Source organism: Lagenorhynchus albirostris, chromosome 8 (genome assembly GCF_949774975.1).
Source record: "Lagenorhynchus albirostris chromosome 8, mLagAlb1.1, whole genome shotgun sequence".
In the NCBI taxonomy this organism is placed as follows: Eukaryota; Metazoa; Chordata; class Mammalia; order Artiodactyla; family Delphinidae; genus Lagenorhynchus; species Lagenorhynchus albirostris.
In genome coordinates, this window is record NC_083102.1 from 4,549,948 (window position 1) to 4,573,391 (window position 23,444).

General features: G+C 45.7%; 1 protein-coding gene across 17 annotated transcripts in view; it reads right to left on the bottom strand.

Annotated features, from left to right (window-relative positions):
• Window positions 1–23,444, bottom strand: part of ACTR3B (actin related protein 3B) — a 227,737-nt gene that overhangs the window by 168,357 nt on the left and 35,936 nt on the right. For 11 of the 17 annotated variants that reach the window (XR_009541869.1, XR_009541868.1, XR_009541871.1 and 8 more), the window contains 6 exons: window positions 18,001–18,096; window positions 16,985–17,092; window positions 15,023–15,166; window positions 12,070–12,243; window positions 10,514–10,606; window positions 5–130 (listed from right to left, as the gene is read on the bottom strand). Coding sequence is in view for 10 of the 17 variants with exons in the window: in XM_060156295.1 (XP_060012278.1) it covers window positions 5–130; window positions 10,514–10,606; window positions 12,070–12,243; window positions 15,023–15,166; window positions 16,985–17,092; window positions 18,001–18,096 (741 nt within the window). In the remaining 7 variants the exon portion in view is untranslated. Of the gene's footprint in view, window positions 1–4; window positions 131–10,513; window positions 10,607–12,069; window positions 12,244–13,592; window positions 14,771–14,796; window positions 14,996–15,022; window positions 15,167–16,984; window positions 17,093–18,000; window positions 18,097–19,266; window positions 19,345–23,444 lie in introns of those variants that run through there. The other 6 variants (XM_060156302.1, XM_060156303.1, XM_060156296.1 and 3 more) reach the window with 6 other exon arrangements.

Consider the following 23,444-nt stretch of genomic DNA (forward strand, 5'->3'; position numbering starts at 1 on the left):
TCACCTTTATTCTGCCGCCACTGAGCTCCTCGCTGAGTCTCAGTCTGGCGTCCACCACCCTTTTTAAGTCTCTCTGCAGGCGACGTCCAAAGTCCCTGAACATCGTCGAGCCCCCCGAAAGAACGACATTCTAAAAGACACAAAGCAGAGGTTTCCTTGCATGAAATCACCCGCCCACGCTGGCCTAGTGACCTGCCCACGACACACCCCACGCGCCCAATTGCTTGTTTGAATAACACACTTCAATCTATGTGAAAAGATGATCACCGAAGCAGAGCTAATGCTATCGAGAAAGTAAAAACTGTACTTTTCTTCCTGTGTCACAAATTCTTTCTCTTGGTGCTCTTCCTCAATTATAACCAAGTGAAAACACACTGCCTGTTCCATTTCTCAAAGGGCCATCTTCTACCAACACCCCTCCCCGTTTCCTCTTGACAAACTGCAAATCTAGATCTTTCAGACAACGTCCTGCCCCAGGATCAACATCACGAATAATCACTGCTGCACCCGGTCACCCGTGGAGAAATCCCTCAGAAACAACAGGAGACGGTTCGGCTCCTACCAGAGTCAAGGGGCCACCAACCCATGCTGCTCTCAGGGGTCACCCCTGCTCACCGACACTCCTCCTCGACCTGGCCAGGAGCTGAGAGAACCAGGACCAAGTCCCGGACAGGTCAGGTGGCAACCTTACTAGAGTAAAACAAGGGCATTCTGATCCCTACCTTCTTGAAGAGACAGGTCTCTTCACCTGCTAACACCTTCACATAAACTGTGTATCTGTTTGCTACTGAGAATCACCATTTAAAAGCATTCTTGATATTCTGGGCATCATATCTTAGAATAAGCCTCACAGTTCAATTCTCGACTTCATAAATTATATTGATAAAAAAACTTTATCTAAATCCATCACTGCTCTTCCAATTCTGTCACCTGCACTGCTAGCACTCTTTCTAGCATTTTTCTCTCCAGTCCAGGATACAGTCTTGGGTCGGTTGCTGCAATTACTTCTCATATCTCTGTAATGGGTTTTTTAATTTAAAAATTAACTCACCAGGGTATGAAAACGATTGTTCGTTAAGATCAGAAGCATTGCGTTGCTTTCAAAGGTGTAACACATAAGATTCATTTTTTCATTCATTCACACAACAATAAAAACGGTGCTGTGGGGCTTCCCTGGTGGTGCAGTGGTTAAGAATCTGCCTGCCAATGCAGGGGACACGGGTTCAAGCCCTGGTCTGGGAAGATCCCACATACCACGGAGCAACTAAGCCCATGAGCCACAACTACTGAGACTGTGCATCTGGAGCCTGTGCTCCACAAAGGGAGAGGCCGTGACAGTGAGAGGCCCGCGCGTCGCGATGAAGAGTGGCCCCCGCTCGCCGCAACTAGAGAAAGCCCTCGCACAGAAACGAAGACCCAACACAGCCAAAAATAAATAAAGAAAAATTTTTAAAAAAACGGTGCCGTGTATACACTGTGTATACGTGGTCAGATGATTTTAGACAAAGTAGCCAAGATACTACAACAGGAAAAGAATAGTCTTTGCAACAAATGATGCTGAATAATTAATATCCACAGAGGAGAAATAAACATTTGCTTACTTACCTTACTTCACACACACAATTTAACTCAATATGGATCACAGATTTAAATGCAAGGGCTAAAACTTACAGAGCTTCTAGAAGAAAATATTTTCTTAAAGTCTTCATGACTATGATGTAGGCAAAGATGTCTTTGATCGGACATAAAAAGCGTGAACCATAAAAAATAAAAACTGATAAATTGAACTTTATAAAATGAAAACTTCTGTTCTTCAAAAGATACCACTAAGGAAATGAAAAGACAAGCCACAGACTAGGAAAAAGTATCTGCAATACATACGTCTAACAAAGAACTTATATCCAGAATATAAAAAGAACTCTTACAACTCAATAATAATATAAACAAGCCAATTGAAAAATGGGCAAAAGATTCAAGCAGACATTTCACAAAAGAAGATGCACACATGACCGACAAGTACGTGAAAAGAGAGGCAACAGCATTTGTAATCAGGATCATACAAACCAAATCCATTACACACCAAGTTTAGGTTAAAATACAAACAAATGAAACTCTTGCACATCGCTGGTGGAAGTATGAATGATACAACCACTTTGGGAAAAGTTCAGTCGTTTTTATAAAGTCAGTGGTTACTGTTTTCTTTCTTAAAGACTTTGGCACTTCTCAAATTTTCTAAATGCATTTTAAGCCAGAAACGATCATCCTCTCTCACCTGTAGAGTCTACGTTTCCTACACTAAGACGGTGTTTTATGGTGCTGTCCGCTGACCTGCTGAAAGGCCGCGGAGCCCAATTTGCACAGCACCTCCTCACTCAGTGCGGCTTGTGCTATCTGCTTACCCAGACCACCGTGTGGACTGGGTTCTTCTACAGACTGCAGCTTACTCTGCTGCGTAACTGTTTATCCCATGATGTCAAATAAAAGCCTCAATCGTAAACTACCTCTACAAAAGCAAAGGCCCTGTCTTTATGCTAGTAAAGAACATCCTAGCACACATCATCATGAACACTACACACAGCCTGTTAGCCACCTGACTAAGCCAGAAAGACAAAGTCTATGTTAATAATAAGCTCATTCAATACCTTATATAGTATTAAAAATAACAAAAACTGCCAGTCCTGTAACGCTAAGTATATCCTGTGCTGGAGACTCTATTCGTACTCTTAATCCTGTCTGACAGACACGCCGTGCCCCTACCCACCATGCTATTCCTCCGTTAACCAGAGGCACAAAGTAAGATGCTCACAGCGAAGTCTCCACCCCCACCGCTCGCTACAGGTTATGACAACTCTCCCGGCAACCACCCCTACGTGGAAATTTTGAAAGGCTTGTACCTCTTTAGGGACAAGAGCTTTTTTAAAAATAAAAAAATTCACAGCTTTTTAGGGAAGCATGCAACTTACTCTGTTACAGCAGTTCTCAAACTTTTTTTTAAATATTTATTTTTGCCCACGTTAGGTCTTAGTTGTGGCACGCGGGCTCTCTAGTTGTGGCGCGTGGGCTCAGTCGTTGCGGCGCGAGGGCTTAGTTGCCCCAACGGCATGTAGGATCTTAGTCCCCAACCAGGGATCGAACCGGTGTCCCCTGCGTTGCAAGACGGATTCTTAAGCACTGGACGGCACAAGAGCTTTTTTACTCTTAGACGGAACCCAAAGACCGCAATCCCAGCAAAGTTTGAACAAACTTACTTCTCAAAGGTGGGCCGTATGATGCCCCGCCCTGTCCTAGAGGAAATCCAACTCCAAGCTGGCTCGAAACGGCTGCCTGACCGTAGGAGACGTAACAACCGACGACAAATGTCTTCCGAGAATTACCTGCGTGTCTCCTCCCCCGGTTACTCCTCTTCTTCCCTCAGCTGCTGTAACCTGGCCTCTGCCCGCATCCTCACCTCGACCCTCGTCCTGGGTGACCTCTGGGCGTCACCTGACATGGCTGATGGCAGCTGTCTCCCCTTGATTCCCAGAGTGTTTTCTCTTCTCTCTTCGACTGCTCCTTCCTGGCTTCTTGGATGGTTAACTCTGTGTGTCAGCTTGGTCTGGCCACAGCACCCAATGACTGACCCACACGGCAACCTCGGTGTCGCTGTGAAGGTACTTTGCAGATGTGGTCAACGCTAAGAGCGTCCTCCCAAACACGGATTGGGCCTCTTCCAAGGAGCCAGAGGCCCTGGGCGCAAGAATGAGGCACTGGCCTCAAGCCCGACACACTCCCGTCAGGGTCTATCCCGGTGGCCACGTGAGGCCGGGCCCTCCTTGAAGGCTCAGTGCACATTTGCTCAACGTTGTCAAAACGGTGTCAAAACAGTCACCATCGGCCCCTCCTCACTCTCTCATAACAATGAGCCTCTGGAAGTTCCTCTCCACCTGGCAGGTCAGTGCTCAGCTGTGACATCACTCTTCCCTCCCCAGCAGCACACGGATCCCGCCATTCCTGGACACCTGGGCAGGAAGCATCAACTACGGGGGTGCGCGTGGAGCCGGGGCTGGACCAGCAAGCCCTGGGCCTGCTCTGTCCACCACCTGGCCCCAAACCACCCGCTCATCTGCTCACACGTCACACTGCACTTGGGAATCTCATCTGAATAGAAGGCCTACCGTGAAAAGGGTTGAACAAACCAATAACGTCTTAAAATGTGTATTTCGCTCTCTCAAGTATTAAAGATATTTCCACTCGTTCACCATTAAGAATAAAAATACATATGTAACTCACTTTGCAATAGCTCCTCCGATTTAAAAGGTATTAACATACTTACATAGAACCCAATTCAAGCAATCTGTTCCAGAAAAATAATTCCTTGAACCACATCAAGATGCAGTCACGTCTGCTTGACAAACACAACGAATGAGATGTTTTAACAACCCCCAGCCCACTGCCAAAGCAGGTCTAAAAATATTTATTTGCCAGCCCCGCTCTCCCTCCTGGACTTAGTGCCCACCACCTTCAGTACCACTCTGGGCTCCACCCAGAGCAGGGTTCTGCAGCCTCTGCCCTGCGCCCGTGCTCCCACCTATGCCAAGTGGCTTGCACCCCCACCTCATCTCTGCAGGCCGAGCCCTCAGACCAGCTCCCTGCCACCTTCTCCAAGCCCTCCTTGAGCCCCTCTCATTAAATTTCCATGACACCTCAATAAACGACATTTAGCTTGTGGTGGTTCCCGTGAGAATTATTTCAGTATTATTTTGAGCGTTTTTATAAGCTCTTGAAGACAAGATCCATCTCTCATACATACTTAAATCCTCTAAGTTAACAACAATAGTGTCTTGTATTTAGTAGAGACCCAGCTGCATTACAAAGCAACTCAAAATTGGCTTTGCCCTCGAGTAAAGCATGAACGCTACTAACCGCTGACTAACCCCAGAGCGAACTAGTTGCTAACAGTGGTTCTCAATTTAGCTGCACATTAAAATCATCTGGGAAGCTTTTAAAATCCGGATGCCCAAAACAGTTACATCAGAATCTCTGGGGGTGGGACCCAGACATCAGTATATTTTAATGCTGCTGGGGTGACGCCCATGGACAGCCAGGGCCGAAAACGTCTTGTTTCAAGCAACACCTGCTGCTTCAATGACTTGGCTTCATGGGGAAATCAGGCCTCCCAGACTTGGCTCTCACACACGAGTCCCCTCCAGACCCAACCTCCATCATACTTAGAGACTGAACAGAAAAAGGGGGCATGTGAATACCCTTCTGATCTACAGGCCAGACTGAAATAGAAATTAGATTATAACTCCTTTTGTCCAAAAAAACTGTTTTACGTTTTTGAAGATTCTAAATTTTCAAAGTCACATTTCATTCTCCACCGACTTCTTTCCCTTGTGCACCAGCCTGAGGAAGGTGTTAACTCAGGACCAAGAAGGTCTCGGGTGCTTCCTCCTGCCCGCTTCTCTGTAAGCAACTCCACCTACAGTTCCCAAGACTGAGCCTGGGAAACATAAGAGGTCCAGGCCCGACTGGTCCAGACAGCGCCTTTGGGAGAAGGTGAGGCAACGGGGAGACCCCTTCCTCTGAAGCTGAGAAGCAGAGCCCTTCCCGCGGGGCCTGTGGCTTCCCCTCTGGCTGGTTCGGCCACCTCGGCCGCCCGTCTGAGCCTGTGGGCACTGCGGGGACAGTGCACCGAGGCAGGAGTCAGGAAACCAGCCTCCTGGAGGGGCACCTTGCCCGGGCACAGAATCCAGCAGGGCACAGCAGACGGGCTGCTTCCCGTGGGCAATCATGAGTTTCTTTGGGTACGAACCTGCTTCCTACTTCTTTAGTGGTTACTGAGTACTTTTTAAGCCCCACGGCACGTGTCTGGGACACTGACAAAAGGGGGCCCAGCAGGTAGGAAGAAACATCGGTAACAGAGGAGGGAATGACAAAGTAACGGTAAGACTGGAGAGGAAAGACGTGCTACCTAAAGACACGTGAACACAGCTCTCCAGAGTGAGACGCCCACGTGCTCTGCAGAAGCACTTGTATGTAGTATGTCTCTAATTACTTTCAAAATCCCACAACCTGTACATCTGTGCATTTCATGAACACAGATGTCGCGGTGGAAGGTTCTTTCCACAGCAAGCTCACGGCTAAACTCTGGAGGAGGAGGAGGAAAGCGGGACCAAAAGTTCACAGTGAATCTGAAGAACAAGGCCGCCCGCCCGGGATGCTGCCCCCGGAGCCCGGAACACGCGGTGACGGCCTCTGGACACGAGGGGGCAGAGCAGTGGCTGGCGGGGGCAACAGGGCCCTGCGGTGAGAGGAGCCTTTCCCAACAGCAGCCCTGGCTGCAGTCAGCGAATGAGTGCGTGAGGCCTGAGCCGGAAAGTGTGAGAATCGCGCTTCCCACCTACATCCCCAACACCTGTTTTCATATACAAAGTTCCTGGGAACACAGCCCCTCCTGGGAACACAGCCCCTCCTGGTCACTCACGTGTTCTCTGGCAGCAACACAGACCGAATGGCCCACAAAGCTGAAAATACTTACCATCTGGCCCTTTGCAGAAAGAGCTGGCCAACCCCTGGTCTAAAACCACCACGGGGAAAAGCATGACGCCAGCCATTATTACCTAGCAGGCAAGCACGCAGGAAAGGGCATGTTTAGGCTTCGATGTTACACCTGCATTCACCCATCAAGCCCTTTGTTCTGGAAACAAGTCCCTTTCGTGGTGGCCGTGGTGGAGGTGCCAGCAGACAGTCCTCACCCTCCCCACGACCAGGGCTGGCAGTGTGGCCGGGCCACAGGCGGCAGCCAGGCGCCTGCCAGCCGGCTCCCACGCAGGGGTGACCACCAGCGTGACACTCCAGGGGAGCCGCCTCACAGGGGACAGTCCGTGAACACACAAGTGAACGTGTGCCGTGAGCACCGAGACGCCAGGGTTAGCTTCTCACCTGCTGGGTGGCAGCGCAGACCGGGCCCCGCTGTGTCCCTCCTTCCCCACGGGGTACAGAGCCCAACAAAGGAGAAAAACACGGCCCACCCCCAGTCAGCCCCCCACCAAGCCTACTGAGATCCTAAACCACTCGCAAGCCTGCCGTAACTCGGCCAAGGTCCCGCACAGAAGCACTAACACGGCCGGCGGAGCAGGGCCAGGCAACCAGGGCCAAGCAGAAAGCCCTCGAACGCCTCAGGGAAGAAATGACTTTTCCAGGGGGTAAAACAGTCGAGACAGGGTTTCCCTCTTTGAGGAATCGTCTTCCTGCCACATTTTACATAATCTTCAGTGTGATGTGGTGGAAAAAGCACGCGTTTTCAAAGGTCTGGCAAGTGGACTCAAAATCCAACCCTGCCACTTAGCTAAGTGATCCCACCCGGAGCTTAACCCCTCTCAAAACTCAACTGTCTGTTGGACAGCTACATATAAAAGAATGAAATTATAACACTCTCTAATCCCATGCACAAAAATCAACTCAAAATGGATTAAAGACCTAAATGTAAGACCAGAGGCCATAAAACTTCTAGAAGAAAACACAGGCAGAGCACTCTTTGACATAAATCATAGCAATATTTTTTGGATCTGTCTCCTAAAGCAAAGAAAATAAAAGCAAAAATAAACAAATGGGACCTAATTAAACTTAAAACGTTTGCACAGCAAAGGAAACCATCAATAAAACGAAAAGACAACCGATTGAATGGGAGAAAATATTTGCAAATGATACGACTGATAAGGGGTTAATATCCAAAATATATAAACAGCTCATACAACTCAACATGAGAAAAAACAAACGACCCAATCAAAAACTGGGCAGAGGATCTGAACAGACGTTTTTCCAAAGAAGACATACAGATGGCCAAAAGGCACGTGAAAAGTTTCTCAACACCGTTAATCATCAGAGAAATGCAAATTAAAACCACAATGAGCTGTCACCTCACACCTGTCAGAATGGCTATCATCAAAAATACCACAAAATCAAATGCTGGAGAGGGTGTGGAGAAAATGGAACCCTTGTGCACTGTTGGTGGGAATGTAAATTGGTGCAGCCACTATGGAGAACAGTATGGAGGTTTCTCGAAAAGCTAAAAATAGAACTACCTAATGATCTAGCAATTCCACTTCTGGGTATTTATCCAAAAACAATGAAAACACTTGGGGCTCCCCTGGTGGCATGGTGGTTGGGAGTCTGCCTGCCGATGCAGGGGACACGGGTTCGTGCCCCGGTCCGGGAAGATCCCACATGCTGTGGAGCGGCTGGGTCCGTGAGCCATGGCCGCTGAGCCTGCGCGTCCGGAGCCTGTGCTCCACAACAGGAGAGGCCACAGCAGTGAGAGGCCCGCGTACCGCAAAAAAAAAAAAAAAAAAAAAAAAAAAACACTTAACTCAAAAAGATATATGCACCCCTAAGTTCATAGCAGCATTACTTACAATTGCCAAGATATGGAAGCAACCTAAGCGACCATCAACAGATGAATGGATAAAGAAAATGTGGTGTGTGTGTATATATATATACATATACATACATACACACATACACAAAGGAATATTACTCAGCCATAAATAAGAATGAAATGTTGCCATTTGCAGCAACATGGATGGACTTGGAGGGTATTATGCTAAGTGAAACAAATCAGAGAAAGACAAATACTATATGAGCTCACTTATATGTGGAATCTTAAAAAGAAAACAAACCAGTGAACATAACAAAAACAAAGCAGACTCACAGACATACAGAACAAACTAATGGTTACCAGTGGAGAGAGGGAAGGGGCGAGGGGCAAGACAGGAGTAGGGGATTAAGAGGTACAAACTACTATGTATAAAATAAACAGGCACAAGGATATACTGTACAGAAACAGGGAATATAGCCAATATTTTATAACAACTAGGAATGGAATATAGCCTTTAAAAATTGAAAATCACTATGTTGTACACCTAAAACTTACATAATATTGTACATCAACTATACCTCAATTTTTTTTAGAAGTCAAAGACCAGTTTGCTCCACTTGACCCAGGTCCCTCTAGTTTTGCCTCCTTTTCCCATCTCTGGGGCTCAGGGCCATCATCTATTAAACAAGGAGCCCAGGTTACAAGGCCATCTCTACTTCCTGTAAATGTACTGAAAGAGAACTGAACTGTCTGATGAGAAAAAAATCTCACCCATGAACAATCTGTAACTGCTGGCAGAAGTTTCTTTTCCGTTAGGATGAAATAAAGACTAAAGAGTGGCGCTTCCCTGGTGGCGCAGTGGTTGGGAGTCCACCTGCCGATGCAGGGGACACAGGTTCGTGCCCTGGTCTGGGAAGATCCCACATGCCGCAGAGCGGCTGGGCCCATGAGCCATGGCCGCTGAGCCTGCGCATCCGGAGCCTGTGCTCCTCAACGGGAGAGGCCACAACAGTGAGAGGCCTGCGTCACACACACACACACAAAAAAAACTAAAGAGTGCACACCTGTTCCTTGCTTTCATGGACAAGAAGACACAGCTGATGTTAAGTGAGATTTAAGAAGTAGGGAGAGCAAGGCATGTATTTTACTAAACTTACTAATACTCCCACCTGTCTCTAGTTTCCCTTTCTTGCACATTTTGTTGGAGGACAGAGCTGTTTAATTAAGCACATGTAACAATAAAAATAGAATTATAATTTGTTTTCACCCATAAAAAGTTGTCTACATAGGAAAATGTTTTCCAATAATAAGAATAACATTTGTTAACTCTAAAATTTCAATCTTAAAACACAAGAAGTAGAAGGTAAAAGTTATGCATCTTCTACCCCCAAAGATATGTTATTTTCTTTAAGAGTTTAGCATTCATTCAAAACCTTTTCAATATATATATATGCAAACTATATTTTTAAATAAAATAGTACTACGTGTAAACTTTACAACTTGCTTTTTCACTTAACAATGTATACTACAGACATCTTTTCATTTCAGTTTACACTGATTCACCTCATTCTTTTTAAAGACTGCGTAGTATCCCATTGTGTAGATGAAACAAAATTTATTAAGCCCTCACTCCTGAGCCTGATATGCTCCTCTTTAAACTCAAGTCCCTGGGCTGAGAAGGTAAGACAGGGCAGAGGCTGAGGGCTGAAAATTACATGAGTATTTTCTACCTGACTGTTTCATTTCAAGCTCTGACCTCTTCCTGGCAACAGCACATTTGGCACAAACCGAAATATGCATGAAGCAAGACCAGTGAATTCATGGAAACCATGAGGGGAAGGATACCCTTCATCTTTCCATCAGTACGTAAGGTTAAAATTGTCCAGTTTAAAATACAGCTGGCCAGGTAAGAATAAAGCCATGAGAATACTTAAACACTTCTGGTGAGCTGAGTCCTATTTCCAAACATTTAAGTCATCTCCACTCCAAGAAAAATATTTCGCCAGTATGCTGGCCTTTAACAAATCCTGTAAGACAGGAGTGAAACAGGAACATCTGCATACTGACGTTAAGAACCTATTATTCCAAGAATACTGGGCCTTTAACTGTGCAATGAACCCGAGCACCTTACCCTTATAAGGTATAAGCTTATACCTTATACAGCGGACGACGGACATCGATGGGGCAGCTCTGAATGACTTCATCAACAACGTCCGAGATGGACTCCATAAAGTCTGGGTTGGCAAACTGAATTTCATATAAATATAAAAGAAACATTACACATTTCTCTCAATAACCTTTTTAAAAAGTAACTAACAAATACAAAATGTACTATACCGTTAAAACCATCACACTGGAATGACTACGTCAAATGTTCGTATGTCAGAAGAACCCAAGTGACTGTGCGTGGGGTGATGGTGACACGTGCCCTCAGGAGATGACATGTGTGGGGTCAGCAAGGGGAAAACATCAAAGAGTAGCAAAAACAGACCAGCTCTGCATTAGGACACACGGTGAATCCTGCTGTCAGAGTGTGAAACGCGTGTGCATGATGTATGTGACATGTAATGAAAACGCCACGAATACACAATAAGTATACCACTTATGAATATTAACATCATGATAAAACTAGCCATGATATAAGAAAAAAACACAGTCAATGAAAGATCACACTGTAAACCTGAGCTAGAAGCCTGGGGAGGGTTCGGGGGGGGTGGCTTTTAAATGAAACAGTCAATATGGTAGCAATCATGTCACTGAGTAAACAGTCTTGGATTCAATTCTGTAAGTTAAATAAGTTAAAGTATAAATAATTCAACTTAAAAAAACTTTAAATACACTTTAAAAATCAAGGAAAGCTTTAACGTACTCAAGGGGAAGAAGGTAACATCCAGTTGCTCACCAGCTGTTCACTGGACATTTTCGGTTTTATGTCTATTTTAAATCAGTAATATCAAAGGCATGATTATTAGATTATAGTAAGGCATACATTGTGTGCCATTTCCCTATACAAAATGGTCATACACATCTAAAAACAGGCAGCAGCTTGTAACCTACCTATCAAATGTAAACTGAATTAGGCAGAAAAATATACCAAAATACAAATAAAATCCACTTTATTTAAACCTTAAAATGTTGCCTCTTGATGACTGCTTCTGCAAAAGTAATAATAATTCTTTGTGACTATAGTTAAAATGATGATATCTGTAATTCCTAAAGCCCATCTAACTAATGGAAAGGTTAGTCCTCAGACAGAAGCTTTAACTAACCTGCAGCAGGGAACACAGCAGGACCGTCTGGGGTTAAAAGCTGCAACTAGGATGGACCATCACCAGGGATGGAAAGGTTACATGTTACATGTTACCCTACTCCCATACAAAGGCAGATTGCATTCGGTCCCCGGGTTAACTAGTTTTCATATTCCTATGGATTAATTTCATTTCCATTATCTTCTATTGCTCTTAAAGCTTCTCCCTAATCACTCATTATCTCTAACGGAGAACCAAGTCTAAAGAGGGGCATCAGTCAAGCAGGCAACCTGCACAGGGGCTGTAAGAGCTGCAGAGGGTGCAGCGTGTATCCCAGCGTCCTCACGACAGGCGGCCTGAGAGCTGCTCAGGAAACCCCACTGGGGACTCTCCGTACACACGTGAGGTGGCAGTATCGCTCCACATGTGCCATACCTCACACTCAAAAAGCTAACATCTTACCTCCGGGTGAAAGAAAATCTCAGGGCCCAGGAACCTTTCGTAGCCAACATCTATGATGAACTTCTTCTGGTTGACTGCATTGATCCCCGTGTACTGTTTGATCCACTTCTGAGGATCCACATCATACTTGGCAAATTCCTTGACGATATCAGGGCAAATATAACAGTATTTCTCCTGCAGACACACACAAAGGGATGTCACCAGAGTCTGCCCTCTGACAAGTACCCAGCATCAAACACCCTGAAATGAGTCCCACACACACACAACTCCAGTATGGACGTGTGGCCAAGCCTCACAGACTTTTCATGACTATGCTCTGGACTTGTAAATCTGCTTCCTTTGCAGCTCGGCTATGAACCTCAGCCTTACCCTATCAAATTTTGCTGCATATCATCTGAAGTGATGTCTAAAGGTATCCCTCTCCGCTTTCCTTATTCCTCCTGGGCCCCTACACAGCGCCTGGCCGGGCACACACCGCCGTCCACCCTGCACCAGTAGACCGCATTCCCCACGATGAATGCGGTGGGTCTCACCCCCATGCCTACCACGGCCCACCGGCGGGTCGTGAACCTGCTGTGCAGCCCGACACAGCACGGTCCTCAGCTCCACGACAGTATTCACTGAGTGCCTAGGCACACGGGATGCGCAAGTGAACAAAACACACACAGACCCTCGCCCACTGGAGCATACGCTCTGGCTAAGTCAAGAGAGTAAAGTGACAGCCGTGATATGTAAGTAAGTGACACAGCACGCTAGAAGGCGGCAGGTACCACGGACAAAAGAAAAGGCCCACTTAGGCAGGATGGAGCTGCCGTACGCCCATACACGAGAAGCCACTCATGGTTTCCACCCCAGCACCGGACCAGCCTGACAGGTGGAAAGTGTCTCCTCAGCATCTGGTGACGCTCGACTGGGGATCTCTGGGTCGATCACCTGTCCTGAGAGCTAACCTCAGCAAAGCAGCAGGTGGCACTTGGGTGGCAGATTCTGAAAGCAAGCTGCCTGTGGGCAAGGTGGGCTTTGCCCAACACCAGGCACACAGCTGGAGCTCACTACACATTTTAGAAGGACCTCTGACGGTCTTTCCATGATACTAAGTTTAAAGTTCCTGAGAATCCCTGAAACAGATCCCAATACCATCCTTGATATACTTTGTCGAATTATAAGCTACACAACCCTGCTCACTGACAACAGAGCGAGTCAGTCCACATGACTTTAAATCTACAGACTGGAGACAGAGACATTACATTGCCTCAAGAGGCCTGGTCAACTTCTTAGGGCACCTCAGCTGGCTCAAGTGATGGCACGAAACGCCTCCTTGAGGCTGGACGGAGAGCAGCCCCGGCAGCCCGAAGTTCTGGACGCCCGCTGCAAGGGCAGTGTGTACCAGAGCCCGCCAGCCTCAGGCCCACCTGTGACCCCGGGAGTGACGGGATGCAGGGGCTCCGACCACCCTTTCCAGGGTCTCCTCCATCACAGAGAGAAGTGAGGCGAGGACGAACAGCAGGGTCGGGGCAGCTCACCTGCGAGAACACAAGGAGTCTCTCGCACGCCCGACCTTCACTGCTGAGCGACACACTGTCAGGGCCGGACTGGGCCAGCTCCGGGCTCAGGGCCGGAACCAGACCCCAGAGAGCCAGCAAGTGAAGGAAATGCCTCCTGATCATCACACTCAGGGCTCTGCTCACCCCACGTCCACCCCGAGGGTCGGGTCCCAAATGTGAAAGAGGGCGTGGTGAGGGAACCTGGATCAGAGATCCAAATCTCTTTCCTTGAAGAAAGGCAAGGAGAGGAAGAGGGAAAGCTGGGGAAATATTTTATTCTAAAAAGAAAGTCTTAAGTTGCTTCTATAACCTTCCCACCAGAAGAAAAGGACGGGCCCTGATGCCCCGGCTGGGCATTCGAGGTGCTCCCGTCCTGGGCACACGGGGCAGCAGGCCCCTCCTCACAGCAGCCCTGACCACTGCCAGTGCGCCTGGGCTCAAAACACCTGTGTTCACCAGGAGTGGCAGGTGAAACGCGGGAGTCCCGCCCCCACCCCATGCTTCCTTTCCTTTTAGCCAGCCCAGTCCTGGATGCTTAGTGCGAGGAAGCCAGGGAGCAGCGACGGGGGCGCGGGAGAACAGGCTAGACTCCCCTGCGGCTCAGAAGCTAAGTGTATGCTCAAGGCCATGTGTCGTCCCCACGTTTAAATTCTTCTCCAGAAGCAAACAAAACCCTTGCTCCTCATCTATATGAAGATCACGCTTGTATTACTAAGAATCTCTTGCATTTTGGCTTAAAAAAAAACACAATAATTTGTCCTAATTTTGCAACCTGAAAAGAAAGCTCCTTTCAACAGGGTCTGTCAACTGCTACATACAGAGTCGTACAAAGACCAGACTGATGGATCGGGTCAAGCAGGCATTTTAAAAAGGAACAATGAGCCATTTTTCTTCTGCTCTTACGGATTTAATTTTAAAACCTCCTGTAACTTTTCCGGCATGGTAATTACAGTCTGGAGACTACATGTGGATTCTGCTTTATGATCCCACCCTAGAACAGCATTACTCTGGACGGTAATTCACAGGGCACAGAACCACAGACTACAGGTACTGGGAGTCAGTGTGAATACTGGCTGACCTCACAGGATTCCTAACGGTCGCTGCTGCTGCTGCCTGTTCCTTATTCTAGAAATGAACTTGAAGGGAGACGTGGGAGACACGTCCAGCTAACTGAAGGTTCTACCTGCTCAGGCGCCAATGAAACGATGCTGTACTGCGTAGGGCGCTCAATCCCAGCGATCAGGCTGTTCTCATGTGTAGCTGGAAGCTCCACAAGCGTAAATAGATCGAGACCCACATTCGTGGGGAGTGGGGAGGAAGGAAGGTGAGGGCGGGGGGTCTCGGCAGCAAGGGAAGCACCCAAGCACCTCTCTCACCCGCAAGCCAGCCCCGTCTGCTCCTGCTCTTACCTTGATGGCTTTGGCAGTCTCCAGCGACTGCTCCGGAGGAATCCCCACCTCCCGCTCCCTCAGCAGCTGTTGCATGAAATACGTAATATCTCTCCCTGCGATAGGGATGTGTTTGATGCAGCTCCCAATGACATACCCTTCTGCCTAGGAAGAAGAGGAGACAGACGGTGTGTGAGCGACTCCAGGAGAGAAGGGCTCCCTGGGCGCTGTCAGCCTCCCGCCCGCCCGCGTCACTGCATTTACTGAGCCCCCACTCTGTGCACAGCTCAGGCCTCGAGGTCTTTTCAAACGACCGCGGGCACAATTCCGTCAGCAGAACCGGAGATGCCCTGTAAGCCACCAAAATGACGTCTTCGTCAGGAATGTGAAGAGGAAAACCACATGAAATGGTTCATTTCCAAAAAGTACTGCCGTTTGTCAGAACAATGGATCATTTTTTCTTCCTCTAACAAAAAGGAAGAAGTTTATCTATAAAATCATTAAAACAACTATAAATCGACCTGTATTTAAAAGTCAACAATTTGGTTAGCAGGCAGGACACGGCTTCTAACAACCTGGACTCAATCCGGTTCCACGTCTGTGGGCTGAGTGACCGTGGACACATCTGGCAACATGTTTCATCCTCAGTTCCTTCATCCATAATATGGGGCAAACGGGGTTTATAATACAGAATTCATGAAACAGGGTAAGTCCAGCTCACAGCCCTGTTTGGGACCAGTAGTTAGGTACTCAGTAAATGGTCCCGTTTACTGTACAAAGAGCGGCACTTGTTAGGAGTGATTCTGGCCAGTTCACCCAAATGCTCTGCCGTGTGAGACCACGCTGGGAGGAGCTGCGATCCTCTTGCTGGGCCGCCCCCTGCCAGCGCCAGGAAGGGAGCTACAGCTCTTTGCCCACGGTCCGCAGCTCGGCCCGAGGGCCCACACCTTTTAAAAGGAGCTATACACACACATACACACCCCATATGTGCAGAAAATATGCCTGCAATACACATAAATAACTAGTAACAGGGCTCTCTGAGCAGGGGGCCTGGAGGAGGAAGATGAGAAGGAAGAGGAGGTCTGACTGTCCACTGTGTGTCCCGTTGCAGGCAGCTTCGATTCATCTTCAAAAAAGCAAACTTCAGGGGCTTCCCTGGTGGTGCAGTGGTTGAGAGTCCGCCTGCCAATGCAGGGGACACGGGTTCATGCCCCGGTCCAGGAAGATCCCACATGCCGCGGAGCGGCTGGGCCCGTGAGCCATGGCCGCTGAGCCTGCGCGTCCGGAGCCTGTGCTCCGCAACGGGAGAGACCACAACAGTGAGAGTCCCGCGTACCGCAAAAAAAAAAAAAAAGCAAACTTCAAATAATTCATTTAAATAGTCCACTGGACCGAAAGAAAAATATAGACATTGTCTCTTGAACCTGAATTAGGAATCATTTCTCTAATATTTTGAAAATTAAAACCAAAAAGTGACACTGCAGAGCATTCTGCAAGTCAAAAGGAACAATCTCCCCTTCTTGGCTCTTAAATAAATTTTGAAAAACAAGAAGCGATTTCTCTAAAGCATGAGCTGGGTAAAGCCGTCCACATCTTGTCACAGAACACAGAGCTCATCCTTCAGAGCGGTCGTGCACCACACCTACTGATACCCAAGTTGACAGCTCAGAACGTAAGCCAGGAAGGCCCTCCTGGTGATGTACCCCCGGTGATCAAGCAGAGCCCTGGAGACCCCGAATGACTGCTGACATCCTGACTGCAGAAATTTCCCAGCATGAATCCCAACTTGCCAGCACCAAAGACACTGGTTTTCTTCTTCTTTCTCACATACTTGAGTTTAAAGACTCTTCTTACCTTTGCTAAGTACAGTTACGGTTTCTAAAGTGGTATTTTAATTACAGAAGGGTTTTTTCCTTTAATCTCTCCCCTTACCTCCAGTCGGGGGAGGCCTACAGAAAGTGAAGCACTGAACACTCTGCTTACCACTGGGATAGCATGGGTGACCCCATCCCCACTGTCGATGACGATCCCCGTTAACGTACGTTCACCCACTTGCCGCGAGGTCCAAGACGCTGCTAAGGCCAGCACTGCCTGCACGAAAGACACGGAGACCATCAGCATTCGGGGAAACTCTTCTCAAGGACTGCACCTGATTGTTCTCAGGTTCAATCAGTAAGACCTTTCTTACGAGTAACTCTTTCCCTTCCCTATCCTCCATCTTCCCCCCAAAATTCAAATTCCAAATTGAACAACTAACACGCAAATTTTGTATACTTCATTTGGAGGGGTCAAGTTTTCAATAAAATAAATCAAAGTTTTGCAAAGAAAAGCCGGAGAGAATCACCAGAGGCAACAGCCTGTGCTATCTCCCAAATTAATTTTCTATGCAACTCCTTCTCCTTTTTCTTAGAAGGGACTGGAATATGCAGAAGACATTTTAGGAGATACTTTTTAAAAATTTATTCCCCAAGATCCCAGTCAATTCCCTTATACAGGGTGGCAGATAAATAACGACATCCAAAACCAACAAAAATCCCCACACTAAGAACAAGTAGCTTCAAAGGAAGTCCTACAAGCTCATGGAACCACAGGAGCCCAAACCCCAAAGACGGAACCCTCTAGAGACATATGTTTTGTTTTTTAGCAGATATTATAGTATCTTTCCTTTTTTATGATCAGAAGTGAAAGAAGCCAAAAAAGAACCATCATATCAATCTTGTCATCCAGAGAAGAATACATTAGATTCTAAAGCATGTAAAAAGACAAAAGCTGGACAAACTCTACACCAGCAGTAAAAACATGAAGATATAAATCACAGAACATGGTCTGTACAGTGTTTGAGTTCAAACCTGAATGGGGTGGGTGTGGTGTGTGTGTAGGGTGTGGAAAAGGAAGAACTCACAGCACAATCTTACAACAGAGGCCTTGAGAATCACCGTTTCTTCCACTATTAGACAGCTAAGGTCATTTGGGAATCATAAAAATCACTTTGTTTTTACCTGAACTGCAATGTAGAGTCCTGGTACATTAAATGATTCAAACATAATTTCTGCAAGATATTCTCTGTTTTCTGGTGTGTTCAGTGGAGGTTCTGTCTGTAAGAAAACATTCACTGTATTTAGTGTTCACCCAAATTTCATGTAACTATATCAGAATCATAAAAAAGTTAACCTAAAAGCATGTTATAATTAGGATGCTGTACAACTTCCTGATTTGACAGGTAGCGCACACCCAGAGCGTACTCTAAAGAAATTTGTACTTAAAGAAATTGTCTTAAAGAACTTTGGCTGCGGGGCTTAAAAGCTTTGACACAGGGCTTCCCTGGTGGCGCAGTGGTTGAGAATTCGCCTGCCAATGCAGGGGACACGGGTTCATGCCCCGGTCCGGGAAGATCCCACATGCCGCGGAGCAGCTGGGCCCGTGAGCCATGGCCACTGAGCCTGCGCGTCCAGAGCCTGTGCTCCACAACGGGAGAGGCCACAACAGTGAGAGGCCCGCGTACCGCAAAAAAAAAAAAAAAAAAAAAGCTTTGACACAACAGAGTAAAGCCCTCTCTGAACACTTCTGCTCTTATTAACCACCCCAAAACAGGAACAAGTTAGAGAAAAGGGAACTCTACCTTCAATAACATAACAGCCAAACACCCTGAAACTGAAGAGCCCGGCAGCAAGTTGCCAAGGGTAGTAATAACCCCACCAAGACGAGTGAGGATGTCAAGAGGGAACACCGGTGACTTCAGACCCCAGGCAAGCTACACAGGTCTCCAGAGGGAGGAAAAGCAGTGAGCCTTGCTTGGAAAAAGACCAGTTTGAGCAGAACAGCTGAGAAGCCTCCCTCCACAAGCCCCACCTGCCATCAGAGCACAGGCCGCAAGGTTAGACAAAGCATCTTTGCCATCAGCTGCGAGGCAGAAAAAGCTGGGCAGAAGCAGCTTCACCCAGACACTGCCCCCCGCCCGGCCTCAACTCACACACACAGCCTGTCCAGGAAGAATTCCCCTCATTCAAAGATGAGGAAAGAACACAAAGAAACCAGCCAAAGACCATATAAAGACACTGAAAGAAAAAGAGAGGGAAGAGGGGAAAGTAACAGGAAAAACAAATGGCAGGCAAAAAAACATGTACCCAGAAAAATGTAAAAATACAGCAGATGAAAATCATGATAAAGACATTTCAAAAAATTCAAATATCTATTTTAAAATAATAACCATTATCAAATAGGAGGAAATTAACAGGATTACAGAAAGATAAAAAGAATAAATAAACCTGCTTTTTTGTCATTCAGCAATAGGTTGTGAACATTTTTCCATGTCAATAAATATGGTTATACATCACATATTTAAGCTGCAAAACAAAGAAAGAAAGAAAGAAAAAAAGAATAAATAAAAATTCTCTGGACCTTTTGGCAAAAACTCCCACATTACCCTTTGTTATAGACTGAGCTGTGTCTCCCAAAATACCTAAGTTGAAGCCCAACCCCCAGTGTGACCGCATCTGGGGACGAAGCCTCTGGGGAGGTAATCAAGGTTAAATGAGGTCATGGGGGAAGCCCTAATTCGAGCGGACCAATGTCTTTGTAAGAAAAGGAAGAGACACCAGAGAGCTCTCTCTCGCACACGCACAGAGGAAAGACCGCATGAGGACACAGCGGGAAGGCGGCCATCTGCACACCAGGAAGGAAGGTCTCACCAGAAACCAACCCTGACAGCACGCTGATCTCGGACCTAAAGCCTCCAGAACTGTGAGAAAACAAATGTCTGCTGCGTAAGCCACTCAGCCTGTGGGATTTTGTTATGCTTAGTTCGAGCACCTAAAACACCCTGAAAGCAGGAAAAGTACAGCCAGCCTTGGCCATCAACACAGATACGTTTGTAGCACTGGGACACATGGGGCCACACTTACAGAGTCTTCAGGGCAGGAAGGTGTGACCCAAGAATTCTACATCTGGCCACACTGCCAATCAAGTATGTTGCAAAAACAAAGGACCTTTAAACATGTAAGAACTTGGGAGAATTTGGTTCCTATGAAGCCTTCATGAATTAACTATTAGAAGATAAGAACGCAGAAAGTATGGCCAAAGACTCACAGTGAGCAATTAATCCATTTAAGATGTAGGAATAAAGACTTTTCTTTCCAGGGAATAACAGCTATAGAACAGAATGCAAACATTATAAATTAAAACAGCAGAACGAGCGTCAAGTTGAGAGGTACAGATGGAAGGAGAGGTATAGATGGAAGGAGAGAATATAGACATTGATATCCTCGTACCATGGAATCAAAAGATAATTGTCTTATTACAGAGTATCAGAGACATCAGTAAAGCTAAAGTTGTAAATAGCAGAATAAGTTTAGTAACATGATCAATCAAAAGCAGGTGACAGAGGAAGAAAGAAAAGGTAAGAAAATGTGGAAATGTACCAACTTGATCACTAAGCACAGTAGGAAGTAATCACACCTAAACAAACACAGGTAAATATATTATACAGAAAGATAGTTACATTAAAATAGTTTTAATGAATTATTATGAATTATTTTTATAAATAATAAGTCTTAAAATACTAATACATAAATAAAACACATTAAAACCAGAAAGCAAAGCATATAGTAGAACAGCTGAACTAAGGCCACACACACCTGTCGCACAGTGGCAGGCCACACCAGCCCGGTTAAAAGGAGAGCTTGTCCCACCTTCAATTTTACTAAGTTTAGAAAGTGATTTCCTGTCTCAGTGTGTAATGAGCACTGACCTCACAGGAGTCTAAATAAAGTGCTCATGGCAGCACACAGCATGTGGTGAGTTACCGTTACTAAAATCATCAGCAAGTACCAGTGAGAAACTCACTAAAGTCTCTTAGCTAAGACCATGAAACAAAATCAAATTACATTCTCTAGGCAAGAAAAAACAAGGTGCCTCAGAGAGGTCCAAAGTCAGCGTTGCTTCCAAGATCAGAAAAAACCTTGGGACTTCCCTGGTTGTCCAGTGATTAGGACTCCATGCTCCCAACGCAGGCAGCCCGGGTTCGATCCCTAGTCAGAGAACTAGATCTCACGTGCGTGCCGCAACTAAGGAGCCCGTGAGCTGCAACTAAGGAGCCCACATGCCGCAACCAAGACCCGGCACAGCCAAATAAATAAATAAAATATTAAAAAAGAAAAAACCTAAATGCCCATCACTAGGAACTGATTAAACAAATTATGCCACATCCATAAAACGCTACACTTTGCAGCAATTAAAAAGGATGAGCTTTGTGCGTGCTGGTATGAAACAATCTCTATGATAAACAGTTAAGTGAAAAGAGAAAGGCATCTCCACACTTTACACATTCTTAAATGTTCTTCTGTATCAACAACTTTTTTATAAAAAATCAAGGTGTATGGGGGCGAGGAACAGGGAGCTGTTCAATGGGCAGAGCTTCAGTTCTGCAGGATGCGAAGGTTCTAGAGACCTGTCACACAACAATGCGAATATAGGTAACACTCTGAACTACACACTTAAAAAAGGTTAAGGGAGTAAATCTCATGTTTTTAATCACAATTTTTAAAGGTTTTACAATAAAAAACAAGGTTACCACCATATGTGTATTTCATTACCATTTTATAAAACAAGATTATGGATTATGTATAATCCATATGCCTGCACACAATTATCTCTGGTTAAGAACCGGTAAAGGTGTTTTCCTCCAGGAAGGGGATCTGGGGGGCAGCACAGAGCTGGGAAGGAGACACACGTGCACTGGAAATCCTTCTGCACCTTTTGAATTCTGTGCTGTGCATGTCATCGCTTCAAACAAATAAGCAAGTCTGGCTGTCAGCTCGCTGGGGCCTTTAGCTTAGACTCTTGTATAGCAATGATGGAAAGCTCAAACGCAGCGCCCCAAGTAAGTTTTAATTACTGTGATTAGAATCAATATATAATATTCCCTGGATGGGAGAGAGAAAGCAATCTTAAGACATATGTGAGAAGTAATAAAGTCATCAAAAGCAGATTGTAAATAAGGGATCTGAAAGTCACCCAACAACAACATAACTTATTTTAACATTCCTACCTCAGGGGGTTGAGATTAAATTTGTTAATACCTTAAAGCGCCCAGCACATAGCTGGCACTGTGTTATGATTACTATTTTAGATTTCTTGCATTTAAAGCACATGAATAATAGCTGCACCTTCCAACAGTACTGGCTACAATGTATCTCCTTAAAGCACCTCCTGTCCATCTGAACAACAGGCCTAATAACTATCCCCTCCCAGGGTTGTTGGTGGGATTAAATAAATGAGTGAATACATGTAAATACTTGGTGAGGGGAGGGGCAGGGCACATAGCAAGCGCTGAATAAATGTCAGCTATACCATCAATAATGTAATTCACACCAGAAGAAATTATATATATTAGCTACAGAGATCTATAAAATCTCTTCTCACCATGAAGAGAAATGCAAGCACCTTAATAAGTTAACTTTAGAAACAAAGCATTTAAACTGAGCAGAGGGGAAAAAAGGATCAAGAGAAAAAGACTAAAAAGGCATGAAAAGTGTGAGCACAGTCGAGGAACATTTCTTCCCCGCTGGCTAAGAGCTGTCTATTTGGTTTGAAGCAAAAAGTGAGCCTACAGGAGACATTCCCAGCAAGAAGTAGATTGACCCTGGCTCCTGGATTCTTCCGGGTTTAAGTCCAGTGTCAAATGAAGTTCCAAATATATCCCAAATGGATGAAAATTATGTATAAACATCAAAGGAAAACAGGTTTACTACATAAAAACTTACAGATCCAAAAACATAATCTACAAAGGGAAAAAAAAAAATCAATTGAGAAAAAAACTATCTGCTCCTGACAAAAGCTTCCTATTATAAGGAAGAGTTCACAGTATAAACAAAGTGTGATACATATAAAACAGAATATTATTCAGCCCTGAAAAGAAGGAAATTCTGACACATGCTACAATGTGGCTGAACCCTGAAGACATTATACTAAGTGAAATACGCCAGTCACAAAAGGAAAAATACTGTAGGATTCCACTTATATGAGGATCTAGAATAGTTACAGTCATAGACACAGAAAGTAGGATGGGGGGGTGCCAGGGGCTGGAGGAAGCAGGAAGAGGGAGCTATTCTTCAATGGGGTCAGAGTTTCAGTTTGGAAGACGAGAAAGTTCTGGAGACGGATGGTGGTAACGGGTGCACAGCAATGTGAATGTACTCAATTCATCAAACTGTACGTTCAAAAATGGTTAAAATGGTAAATTTTATGTACATTTTATCACAAAAGAAACTTTTAGGTAAAAAAAAAGATCATAGAAATCACAGCAATAGGAAAAGCAATAAAACCTGATATGTACAAAACACAGGACATGAATAGGCAATTCACGAAAGAGAAAATACAGCTAATAAACCCATGAAAAAATGTTTAAGGTCAGTTATTAAAAATGCAAGTTGAGGGCTTCCCTGGT